This window comes from Budorcas taxicolor, chromosome X (genome assembly GCF_023091745.1).
Source record: "Budorcas taxicolor isolate Tak-1 chromosome X, Takin1.1, whole genome shotgun sequence".
Classification (NCBI taxonomy): Eukaryota; Metazoa; Chordata; class Mammalia; order Artiodactyla; family Bovidae; genus Budorcas; species Budorcas taxicolor.
The window spans coordinates 78789630-78802816 of NC_068935.1; the positions used below are offsets into that span (position 1 = coordinate 78789630).

Here is a 13187-nt window from a genome sequence, read left to right on the forward strand (position 1 = left end):
CTGACACCAAGAAAAACAAACGGGGGTAGATTAAAACACACACACACACACACACACACACACACACACACACACACACACATATACAGAGGTAAGCAAATGCTTTCTATATTGTGCCCGATTCTCTGGCAAAAACCCATACATCCCATAATTTAAGCATTTGGCCAACAGAATACAAACAAAATGTCCTTGGCATTTAAAAATATTAATAACAATGAGTTTATATCATGTTAGAAATGGTTCCAAACGTTTTATTTGGATTTAATCCTTACAGACAGTTTAAAAAAGCAATGTTAGTACTCTCATTTTATAGCAATCAGTGGCTAAAAAGTGGCAGGGAGCTAGAACAAATTCCAGTAGCACTAATTTAGTCTGAAGCACCAAACTGCCTATCTACATATATAAAGGTACTTTCTGATTTGCTAAGAAATTGGGTTAAAAAAGGTTTATCATTATAACCTTATCTCTTACAAGAAACTTTCAATTTACCTCTATAAGCTGCTTCCATAAAATAAGGCTTACATAACTGTGTGGCTCAGAGGTTTGGGGAAAGAATCTGAACATTAGCTGTAGTTAGTATTAAAAGACATGTGCTTCAAGTAAAGAGTGGATTTAGGACTGGAATCAAATGGTAAGTTACACAAGTTTATTCAAGGTATGTAAGAAACTCGTTTAGACTGGAGGCAGAAGGAGCTGAAGCAGACTGAAAATAACTGATGCAGATTCCTGATAAATAGTCAAGAGGGTGGTAAGTATTTATGACTAAGTTACTGGATACCTTTCTTGTTCCATCTTCCAAGAAACAAACACCAACCTACATTAGGGCTTTGAGGGTCACAGTCCACAGAACTTAGGAGGTAAAGCACCAGGTATTTTATTGGAAACAAATTCTTGTTTATATCTCTGTGAAAACAGGCACCTGAACTGCCTGTTCTGGTCCCTGATACATGGATATCCTCCTCCCTCATACCTGTCTTTGAGTTCAATCACCATACAAAGTGGGAAGGAACAGTCCACATAAACAATGAGACTACAAGGGTAGATGAAGCCAGAATGGTTATCAGCTAAACAGGAACAAGCACAAGTGAGTGTGCTGGGAGTCTCAGGCTTTCTCAAGTCTTAATAGATTATACACCAACCTGACCCATGCTCCACCACACATGGCTGAGAAAATGAAATAATTCTTATTATCATAGGTGCACTATAAGGAAATTTGGTCCTGTTGTCGTTTGGAACTGTTGAAATATAGATTTCATCATTGGAGGACCCTATTATTCCAGCCAATGCTCAATTTAACAGAACACAAAATACATCAGCCATATTAAGGGCAAATCATTCATTTATTGTTTAAAGATTGCAAGACAACATCTGAATTTCTGTAGCACAATTTAAATGTTTTACTTCTTTGATAAAGCAGAGTATAATAGAAAAAAACAAGTAGTTTCCAGTAATATCTATATCTCTATTCAGAAATAAGTCCTCCACAGACATGTTACCTGGAAACAAAAGCCTGTTACAATAAGCAAAGCTTCAACCAGAGCGGCTACTTTTCGTGCCAGGAAAAGGTTCATCCCTATAGGAGGAATGATGTGCTATGTAAAATGGCTGTAAGGTCACAGCCTTGAGGGCACTGGAAGTATATTATCCTATTCCACATTAAGTAGCTTGGTGAATTTCAAACATCAATTTATTTGCAACCAAGCTGGCAACCTTTAACTGGTATCTTAATTAGATAAAAAATAAATTAAGAAATCCCTAAACTGATGTTCTTTCATTTACATTGTTAAAAGGTACACAAGTTCATTAACATGTAATTCTGGTTAGAATTACACTTGAGACTCTTTGCTCAGATTTTGGTTAATAGTATGAATCTTTCAGAAATTTCAGAAAGTTCTTATTAATCAATAATTTGTCAGCTAGGATACATTCAGGCATCAGCTGCAACTACAAAATAGGTGCACTGCCTCAGCACTTTGGAAAGACATTATAATCTAGAACACTACTAGCAGACAAAATATTACCTGTTACTGGATAGCATATGTGCAGTACAGCAAGACAAAAACATATGTTCATATGTTGGCTTATTTAAGCCTCAAGCTCTCCATCCTTTGTTGAAATTCAATTTTATTCCTATGGTTTTTTAATACCAAAAAACTCAAGCTCCAGGAGGGCTAAAGTCTAATTTGTACTCCAAACCAAGTAGCAGTGCAGTTTGCTACTACTGAGGCTGAGTCCGAAAAGACTTCAGGATCAAGTCCAGAAGACAGTTATTACACATGATACCCTAGAAGGTCTGAAAAATAATTACTCATATACATTATCTGGTCCTTTAGAGCTTTTTTCCTATAACATGTTTTTTGATGAAAGTTATTTGATGTATCAGAGATAACTGTGACTTACTGATCGAAGATTTGAATACTTACCTGGGATTTCATTTCTGCTGAAAGAAATAGGAAGAACAGGACTCACTTTAAAAAACAAACTTCAGAAATGAAGGTAAAAATATTATCACACATTATCACTTTTGGAAGCAGCATAGAGGGACAGTCAAAGGTAAAACACTGGTGAAATAGGTCAAGACTCTAGGCCAAGAAAACCTATATTATTATCATCAATGACAGTACCACAACTGTGCCCTTCATAATTAATAATCACTCCTAAGAATTTTCATTTGGCACCAGATGATATGTTTAAGAGAAACACTCTGGGAGGTTCTGAATCAGACTTGGTTTTGTTAGCCAAGTTACAGGAAAAATTTTAAAGTCAGGGGAGGGGAAGAAGGAACTAGGAAACAGACCAGGAAAAATATTAAGTCATCATCATCATCGTCATCGTTGTCATCATCATCATCTAAACCAAGAAAGCACTGATAGCTCCAGACATTATGTCAGACACTAAAACGACTGATATAGGCTCAAGTGGTTTATAAAACCTATAAAAAGACTACACCAGCAAAGTTCCCATTAATCGGTAGAGTTCAGAAACTAAAACAAGGAAAATTTTAGCTTAAAACCTTATCTCAAGAGAATCATATACACTTCACATGAATAAAAATACCTGAAACCAAACATTTTTAAAAGCTCCAATACCCAAAATATAAAGAAAAAAATTAATTCAGAAGACTCATCAATCCATGGAATCACAAAACGGCTGGACAATCTCTCTCTCCCCTCCACACTATCCATCCCATGGAAGACCAAGGGAGATCAGACCTTCCAGACCTATGCACCACCTGGTTGCTGCAAAATCCTATGGAGACTCCTTGTGGAATAGCAGTTTCCCATCTCCTGTGTCTCTCCCTATCATGCAGGAAGCAAGTCTGGCTGTGCTATTGTATTATCATTATTTGTCACCCATCTGCAACATGATGATACCATACAGATAAGTAAAAAGTACATATCTAGTTCCCTTTCACCAGAAGGTTGAGGCTCAGGTATAGGGGTAATTCTCCTGTGTACATGGTGTCTTTATTTAGGCAGATTCAGTGACTTCAACAGGCTTAATCATGTGATCAGGTTTGTTGCCAGCTGCATAATGCTCCCACATCTGTAGATACAGCCTCTCTAGTTCCATTGTGTATTGTTTGGTGTTGAACAGGGGGCTAGATATTCTCTGCTTCCAGACTTTGCCACGAATTTTCTTCAGGCTGGATAATAAAAAGGAGCCAAATTTATAAATCACAACAGAAACTCAGAACTAGCTCCCATAAATACCTAAACACCTCTGTGGTAAATTACATGGCCAAACTTTTTTGTAAGATTTTCTCTTCTGACTGGCCCACCATTACCTCAATGCTAAAACAGTGAAAGATCACAAATAACAAAATGTTAAACACCTATAATGGCGTTCACCCCCACATTCTGTGAAAAAATTTAATTCTTTCCTAAACAAGTATATCCAAGAGATACCATGCTTTCTCCATTCATCTTATTCCTACCTTTAAAATAAAAACAATTCTTGGCAATGACACATATCTATTCCTATGTACTACTGGTTAGAATGTAAACTGCTTTACTCTTTCAATAAGCAATTTAGCAATGTGTCTGTTAGAACCATAAATGTTTATAACCGTATGACCTGTCAATAACCTTTTTAATCTATTCAAAAGAAATCAGAGATGCAGACACATCTGGCCATGCAAAGATGTTCACTGAAGCGCCATTCACAATAGCTAAGGCACAAACAGATGGAAGTATTCATTTTATGAATATTTTAATGAAATAGGAAAACACTCCAGGGGAAAAATGCAATGTCTACTGCTATAATTTTCCCCTTGTACATGAACTGAGTTGGTTATTTAGATACAAAAGAAGTGTTCTCAATAATAGTGGGGGATTTAATACCCCACTCACTCCTATGGATAGATCAACCAAACAAAATTAGCAAGGAAACACAAGCTTTAAACTATACAATGGACCAGTTAGACCTAATTGCTATTTACAGGGTATTTCACCGCAAAATAATGGATTTCACCTTTTTCTCAAGTGCACATGGAACATTCTCCAAGATAGATCACATCCTGGGCCAAAAATCTAGCCTTGGCAAATTTTAAAAAATTAAAATCATTTCAAGCTTCTTTTTCTGATCACAATGTACATACCAACTACAGGAAAAAAAAAAACTATAAAAAACAAACATATGGAGACTAAACAACATACTTCTTAAAAATCAACAGATCATGGAAGGAATCAAAAAGGAAATCAAAATATGCATAGAAACAAGTGAAAATGAAAACATGACAACCAAAAATGTATCAGATTCAGTAAAATCCATAAGAGGGAGGTTCATAGCAATACAAGCCTACCTCAAGAAAGAAGAAAAACATCAAATAAACAACCTAACTTTATACCTAAAGCAACTAGAAAAAGAACAACAGAAGAACCCGAAAGTTAGCAAAAGGAAAGAAATCATAAAAACCAGAGAAGAAGTAAGTGAAAAATTAATGAATGAGACTATAGCAAAGATCAACAACACTAAAAGCTGGTTCTTTGAGAAGATAAATAAAATAGACAAACCATTAGCCAGACTCATCAAGGAAAAAAGGAAGAATCAAATCAACAAAATCAGAAATGAAAATGGAGAAATCACAACAGACAACACAGAAATACAAAGAATCAGAAGAGATTACTATCAGCAACTATATGCCAATAAAATGGACAACTTGGAAGAAATGGACAAATTCTTAGAAAAGCACTTTCCAAAACTGAACCAGGTCGAAATAGAAAATCTTAACAGGCCCATCACAAGCACGGAAATCGAAACTGTAATCAGAAATCTTCCAGCAAACAAAAGCCCAGGACCAGATGGCTTCACAGCTGAATTCTACCAAAAATTTAGAGAAGAGCTAACACCTATCCTACTCAAACTCTTCCAGAAAATTGCAGGAGAAGGTAAACTCCCAAACTCAATTCTATGAGGCTACAATCACCCTAATCTAACACAACCAGACAAGGATGCCACAAAAAAGAAAACTACAAGCTAATATCACTGATGAACATAATTGCAAAAATACTCAACAAAATTCTAGCAAACAGAATCCAACAACATATTAAAAAGATCACACATCATGACCAAGTGGGCTTTATTCCAGGGATGCAAAGATTCCTCAATATTCGCAAATCAATCAATATGATACACCATATTAACAAACTGAAAAGATAAAAACCATATGATTATTCCAACAGATGCAGAGAAAGCCTTTGACAAAATTTAACACCTATTTATGATAAAAACTCTTCAGAAAGCAGGCATAGAAGGAACATACCTCAACATAATAAAAGCCATATACAACAAACCCACAGCAAACATTATTCTCAACAGCGAAAAATTGAAAAGCATTTCCTCTAAAATTAGGAACAAGACAAGGGTGCCCACTCTCACCACTACTATTCAACATAGTTTTGGAAGTCCTAGCCACAGCAACCAAAGAAAAGAAATAAAAGGAATCCAGACTGGAAAAGAAGAAGTAAAACTCTGTTTGCAGATGACATGATCCTCTACATAGAAAACCCTAAAGATACCACCAGAAAATTACTAGAGTTAATCAATGAAGTTGCAGGATATAAAATTAATACAAGGAAATCCCTTGCATTCCTATACACTGCAATGTATATGAAAAGAGAGAGAAATTAAGGAAACAACCCCATTCTCCATTACAAGGAAAAGAGTAAAGTACTTAGGAATGCATTTTACTAAATAAACAAAAGACCTATATATAGAAAACTATAAAACACTGATGAAAGAAATCAAAGATGACACAAATAGATGGAGAAATATACCACATTCATGGATTAGAAGAATCAATAGAGTGAAATGATTATACTACTGAAAGTAATCCATAGATTCAATGCAATCCCTATCAAGCTACCAATGGTATTTTTCATGGAACTAGAACAAATAATTTCAGTTTGTATGGAAACACAAAAAAATCTCCAATAGCCAAAGCAATCTTGGGAAAGAAGAATGGAACCAGAGGAATCAACCTTCCTGACTTCAGACTATACTACAAAACTACAGTCATCAGGACAGTATGGTACTGGCATAAAGACGGAAATATAGATCAATGGAACAAAATAGAAAGCCCAGAGAGAAAACCATGTATCTATGGACACCTTATCTTTGACAAAGGAGGCAAAAATATACAGTGGAGAAAAGACAATCTCTTTATCAAGTGGTGCTGGGAAAACTGGTCAACTATGTGTAAAAGAATGAAATTAGAACACTTTCTAACACCATACAAAATGGATTAAAGGTCTAAATGTAAGACCAGAAACTGTAAAATTCTTAGAGGAAAACATAGGCAGAACACTGACAGAAGTCACAGCAAGAGCCTCTCTGACCCACTTCCCAGAGTAATGGAAATAAAAACAAAAATAAACAGTATGGGACCTAATTAAACTTAAAAGCTTTTGCACAATAAAGGAAACTGTAAGCAAGGTGAAAAGGCATCTTCAGAATGAGAGAAAATAATAGCAAATGAAACAACTGCCAAAGAATTAATCTCCAAAATACACAAGTAGCTCATGAAGCTCAATACCAGAAAAATGAACAACCCAATCAAAAAGTGGGCCAAAGAACTAAACAAACATTTCTCCAATGAAGACATACAGATGGGCTAATAATACATCAAAAAGTGCTCAACATCACTCATTATTAGAGAAATGCAAATCAAAACCACAATGAGATATCATCTCACACCAGTCAGAATGGCTGCCATCAAAGTCTACAAACAATAAATGCTGGAGAGGCTGTGGAGAAAAGGGAACCCTCTTACACTGTTGGTGGGAAGGCAAACTGGTAACAGCCACTATGGAGAACAGTGTGGAGATTCCTTAAAAAAACAGCAATTAGAACTGCCATCCAACCCAGAAATCCTACTGCTGGGCATACACACCGAGAAAACCACAACTGAAACACATGTACCCCTATGTTCATTGCAGCACTGTTTACAATAGCTAGCACATGGAAGCAACCTAGATGTCCATCAGCAAGTGAATAGATTAGGAAGTTGTGGTACATATACACAATGGAATATTACTCGGCTATGAAAAAGAATGTATTTGAGTCTGTTCTAATGAGGTGGATGAAACTGGAGCCTATCATACAGAGTGAAGTAAGTCAGAAAGAGAAACTCCAATACAGTGTGTGTGTGTGTATATATATATATATATATATATATATATATATATATATATGGAATTTAGAAAGATGGTAATAATGATCCTATATTCAAGGACTTTTGCACTATGTGGGAGAAGGTGAGTGTGGGATGATTTGAGAGAACAGCATTGAAATTTGTATACTACTACCTATAAAATAGATGACCAATGCAAGTTTGATACATGAAGCAGGGCACTGGTGCTCTGGGACAACCCAGAGGGATGAGGTGGTAAGGGAGATGGGAGGGGGGTTCAGGATGGGAGGACACATGTGCACCCATGGCTGATTCATGTCAATGTATGGCAGAAATCACAATAGTGTAAAGTAATTATCCTCCAATTAAAATAAATTAATTTTTTTTAAAAGTGTTCCTAATATCACTTGTTCAGAAACAGGAAAAAAAAATCAATTCTTCTGGGAACACGGGAAAGAATTCACTCTCGACTCTTGTTCTGAATATATCATTTGTCATGAAACTATTCTTATATAGAGACAATTATTACTTTAAAACCAGAAGCTGGAAGACTCCTGAAGAGTTTTTAAATTAATTAAAATGTTATTTTATTGTTTGCTGTGCCAGAAACTAGTAAAATGGCTATGCATATCCACTGGCCTCAAACCAACCATAACCATATTAATGTTATCTTCCAAATAAAATTCTGAATCTCAGCACTCTACATCCATACACTGAAATATTACTCAGCAATAAAAGGGAATGAGTTACTGATATCAGCCAACAACATGGATGAATCTCAAAACATTATCCTGAGTGAAAGAAGCCTTCAGAGTACATAATGTATGATTCCATTTGCAAGAGGTTCTAATAAGACTAAGTAAATTATGTGCATGCGTGTGTGCATGCTAAGTTGCTTCAGTGGTGGCCGACTCTGCTACCCCATGGACTGTAGGCTTCTCTGTCCATGGGATTCTCCAGGCAAGAATACTGGAGTGGGTTGTCATGCCCTCCTCCAGGGGATCTTCCCAAGCCAGGGATCAGACCTGCATCTCTTACATCTCCTGCATTGCAGGCAGGTCCTTCACCACTAGTGCCACCTGGTAAGCCCCAAATAAACTACGGTGACAAAAAAATTCAGAACAGTGGTCTTCTCAGGGCTGGTGAGGTGGACCAACTGAGAAGGGGTGTGAAGCAACCTTGTGGAGTGATGGTAATATGCTATATCTTGTTGGAGGTTTGGCTTATAAAGGTATTTCTCAAAACTCACTTCAGATTTGTGTATTCCAGTTGGGATTAGCAGATACTATACATAGCATACACACACACACACACGTATATCGTATATATAAAATAAACAAGATCCTAGTTTATAGCACAAGGAACTATATTCAATATCCCATAATAAACCATAATGGAAAAGAAAATGAAAAATGTGTGTGTGTATAACTGAATCAATTCTGCTATACACCAGAAACACAATGTTGTAAATCAACTACACTTCAATTAACAAAATTTAAAAAAAGATTCGTGCATTCCACTGTATTTAAATTTTACCTCAAAAGAAAAGAGAAGCAAATATTAAACTCTTAATGATGTCCATTCTCAAGTAAAAACACTGATGTCTATAATTTACTTCAAATAAGATGGATTACTAAACGGGTATAGAAATAAATAGATGAAATAAATGTGGTAAAAGTATAGAAGAATATTAGTGGTGGAAGCTAGGTGGTAAGTATGTGTTTATTATAAAACTGAAATTTTTCACAACAAAATCTTGGGGAAAAGCATTATTTATATGAAATCAGCTAAGTTCCAAAAACATTAAAAAAAATACACTAAATTATTTACTGTAGTTATCTCTGGGATGACGGACCTGAAGCTTCATATTTAATGCCCGGTCTCAAATTTTTCACTTATTTTTCTTAGCTGTACGTGATGTTCAATGGAGAAAATTTTGAAAATAAATAAATGCTTAACATACATCTGTTGAATGCTTACTATGTACCAAGAACTGTTGTAAGTGCTTCACATGGAAGACCTTTTTAAAATCCTCACATCTTAAAAAAAAACAAAAAACAAAAACAAAAACAAAAACCTCACATCTCTGCAAAGTAGGTACTATCATCCATCCCCATTTTGCAGATGGAAAAACCGAGGCACATAAAGACTAACTTATCCAAAGTCACGAAAATTATGAGAGCCTGGATTCAAATCCAGGAAGTCTAACTCAAAGAGGGTGCTTCTTTAAGCTTCTACATAATATGCTACTTCTCAGAAAAACAAAAAGAAAAAAAAAATCACCCATAATACCCAAAGAAAAATCTCATTTAAGTAATAACACTATTTTATTGTATGGATAAAGCATCATTTATCTAAGCATTTACGTTGTACCTGGATATTATTAGGGTCAAAGATTCGGCTTTTTTTTTAAAGCTTTAAAAAGATTGCACCAATTTATTTACCAACCTATGAAAAGTCCAGCACCTCAGTGCTCCCTCATCATTGGTATCATATTAAAAGTCTTTCACTTTATAGCCAAATAATGGGTATACCTCAATGTTATTTTATTTCTACTAGGGAATTCCCTTGTAGTTCAGTGGTTAGGCTACTGCACTTACCCTGCCCAAGGGCATGGGTTCAGTTCCTGGCCAGGGAACTAAGATCCTGCAAGCAGCATGGCACAGCCAATAAATAAGTACATACAGAAATATTTATTTCTACGACAGAGGCTGAAACTTTTTCCTGTTAACTATTTGATTTTCTACTTTGGTCAGTTGTCATTTCCTTGTTTACTTTCCTATTAAAGGATTTAAAATGTAAATATTCTTCAGTCTTTATATATTGGCAATCCAGTGGTTAAGACTCCACACTTCCACTGCAGGGGGCAAGGATTTGATCCCTGGTTGGAGAACTAAGATCCCTCATTCCTCACAGCACAGCCAAAATAAATTAAATAAAAAATAAAAAGTTCTTATCTCATCCAGAGAGCATACAACTAATTCACTTATTTTATATTACCCTTATTTTATGATTTCACACCTAAATTCTCTCTAAATTTTCCTTATTTCCTTCACTATACCATATAATTTTTCATGGAAAAGTTTACTTACTATTCTAGATCAGTCCCCAGCTTCACAGCTATGTCTTCATATTCTTGTCTATTTTTAGCAATAAGTTCAAGACAACCTAAACAAGTGAGCTGGGAAGCTGCAACTCGAGAAGCAAGAGTCTCTCCTGCAGTAAAAAAAGATAATTGCACATTTGAGAATGCAAACAGCAGACAGTTATTAATGTTATTTATGTTTAAATATCCACACAATGCAGATGAGGCATGTTCAGACCTGAACAAGTCTCATTTTCTATCATTTTGCCCTAAATATTGCTTCTAGTACATATGATTTCACCTGGAAGTGTTTCTTCCAAGGAGATTTTTAAAAGAATAAGGAAACAACTCACCTGGCATAGTCACCATGGGTGTCCCTGCCCAGAGAACATCCATCCCTGTGGTGTGTCCATTACAAAGGGGAGTGTCTAGACAGACATCAGCCAGCTGGCCTCTCCGGACATGTTCCTCTTTAGGAGCAACAGGTGAAAAAATGATACGGTTCTGAGGAAGTCCCATATTTTGTGCATACTGTTGAATATTAGGTTCTCCTACTGCTGGAAAACGTAACAGCCACAGTACACTATTGGGAACACGCTTCAGAATCTAAAATAGGGAAAACAAGAACAAGTATTAATAGCTCTGCCCGTCTCAAGAAAGGCTCCCATAAATTTCTAGTAATTCTACCATATACCATACTCTATGCTTCTCACCCAGAAAGCAGCCTACTGTGAACTTAAGTTTTTTTTTCACATAGATAAATTAGATCAACTGGGTTATAGTGTTCTGCTTAGCTGTCCCCAAACACAGTTCAAAGAAACAGGAGACTGATGCAAGAAGCACAAAACAAGTAACTAATTGGAAAAATCTGAGGCAGCTATGTCCTGTGGGAACTGATACTAGGAGTGGTTTTTGTCCACAAGATAGGAATTTTCCATTTCAGCTTTCAAACTCCCCAGCATGGTACAACAAACAAAGTTAGCTCACATTTGCCAAACTTTATTTGCCCAATCTAGATCAGGGGTCGGCAGATTTTTTTCTGTAAAGGACCAGAGAGCAAATATTTTTGCTTTTAATGCCAGCATGGACTCTGTCATAACTATTCAATTCTGCCCTCGTCACTGGAAAGCAGCCACAGACAATATGTAAATTAGTAGGCATAGCTGTGTGTCAATAAAATTTTATTTACAAAAACAAGCAGTTGGGACTTTCCTGGCAGTCCAGTGGTTAAGACTGTGCTTCTACCACAGGGGGTGTGTGTTTGATCCCTGATTGGGGAACTAAAAGCTGGCATGCCTCACATTGTGACCAAAAACAAACCGAAAAACCAAACAAACAAAACAAGAACAAGCAGCGGACTGGATCTGGCCCACTGGCCACAGTTTGTCAACCTGATTTAGATCCACATCTATTCAATTACGTTCACCATCCCTTCACTCAAAGTCATGAGAACAGACAGATTTCAGAATTTAGAGTATTTCAGATTTTTAAAAAGTAGCACATAAGTATAAATTACATAATGTGCTCAGCAGCAACTTCCTGTAAACGAACATATTAATATCTTTCCACCAAGATGTAGGAATATTCATACTAAATGGAATAAAATAAAGAATCATAAATAGCTTAACATCATTTCAGGCAGTTTCGCTACCAAATAAATTACCGCAAACTTATGAACATGTTTTTGGTTTTCAGGTTTTTTGAAATGGGGAACTGAAAACTAAGGGATAGTAAACCTGAACTCATCTGCTTCCTCTTCTCCCCCACCCTCCCTCCTCCTTCAAAAAAAAAGAAAACACACCAAAAAACCCAGATATTGATCAGAAAAAAAGTCAACCAAGAATTATCTCCATTTTAGCTCTATGGAATAAAAACCAGGTATGGATAGCAAAGTTTAGAACCTTCAGAGGTCCTGCTTACACGAAGTAGTACAATGAAATGACTGATAGAGGTAACGGCATAAACCAATTCCTTCCTAGTTTTAACTCTACAATATTGCAAGAATGCTACTAAACACGGATGAATATACATTAACAGCTTTACTATCAGCTTAGACCATGAGCTGGCAAATATAGCCTATGAGCCAAATCTGACATATCTCACGTATTGCCCGCTTTTGTAAATAAAAATTTATTGGAACATACCTACGTTCATTCATTTACATAAGTATGGTGTTTTCCTGTTACAATGGCAGAACTGAGTAGATATGACAGACAGTATGGACTGAGAAACCAAAAATATTTACCACTTGGCCTGAAGAAGTTTGCTTTTAAATACATCAATTTTAAAAGTCCATAATGTGATATTTAGACACATGAAAGAAAATAAAAAACTGCCGAAATCTACAGCTCTTTTGAAAATTAGACATGAGCACAATAGTTCCTGAATGGGGGTGGGGGAGGGGCAGGCAGCCTCAGCAAGACGGCCTATATACAGAATCTTTTCTAGAATCTCTAGACATTAATAATG

The 13187-nt window shown here is 36.1% G+C and overlaps 1 protein-coding gene across 1 annotated transcript in view; it reads right to left on the bottom strand.

Moving 5' to 3' along the window:
- Positions 1 to 1346: 1346 nt before the first annotated feature.
- OGT (O-linked N-acetylglucosamine (GlcNAc) transferase) overlaps positions 1347 to 13187 on the bottom strand; it is a 40945-nt gene continuing 29104 nt past the window's right edge. The window contains exons 20-22 of the mRNA XM_052663930.1: positions 11072 to 11324; positions 10726 to 10849; positions 1347 to 3646 (exon numbers count right to left, since the gene is read on the bottom strand). Coding sequence (XP_052519890.1) covers positions 3472 to 3646; positions 10726 to 10849; positions 11072 to 11324 — 552 coding nt within the window. The 3' untranslated portion in view covers positions 1347 to 3471. The remainder of the gene's footprint in view (positions 3647 to 10725; positions 10850 to 11071; positions 11325 to 13187) is intronic.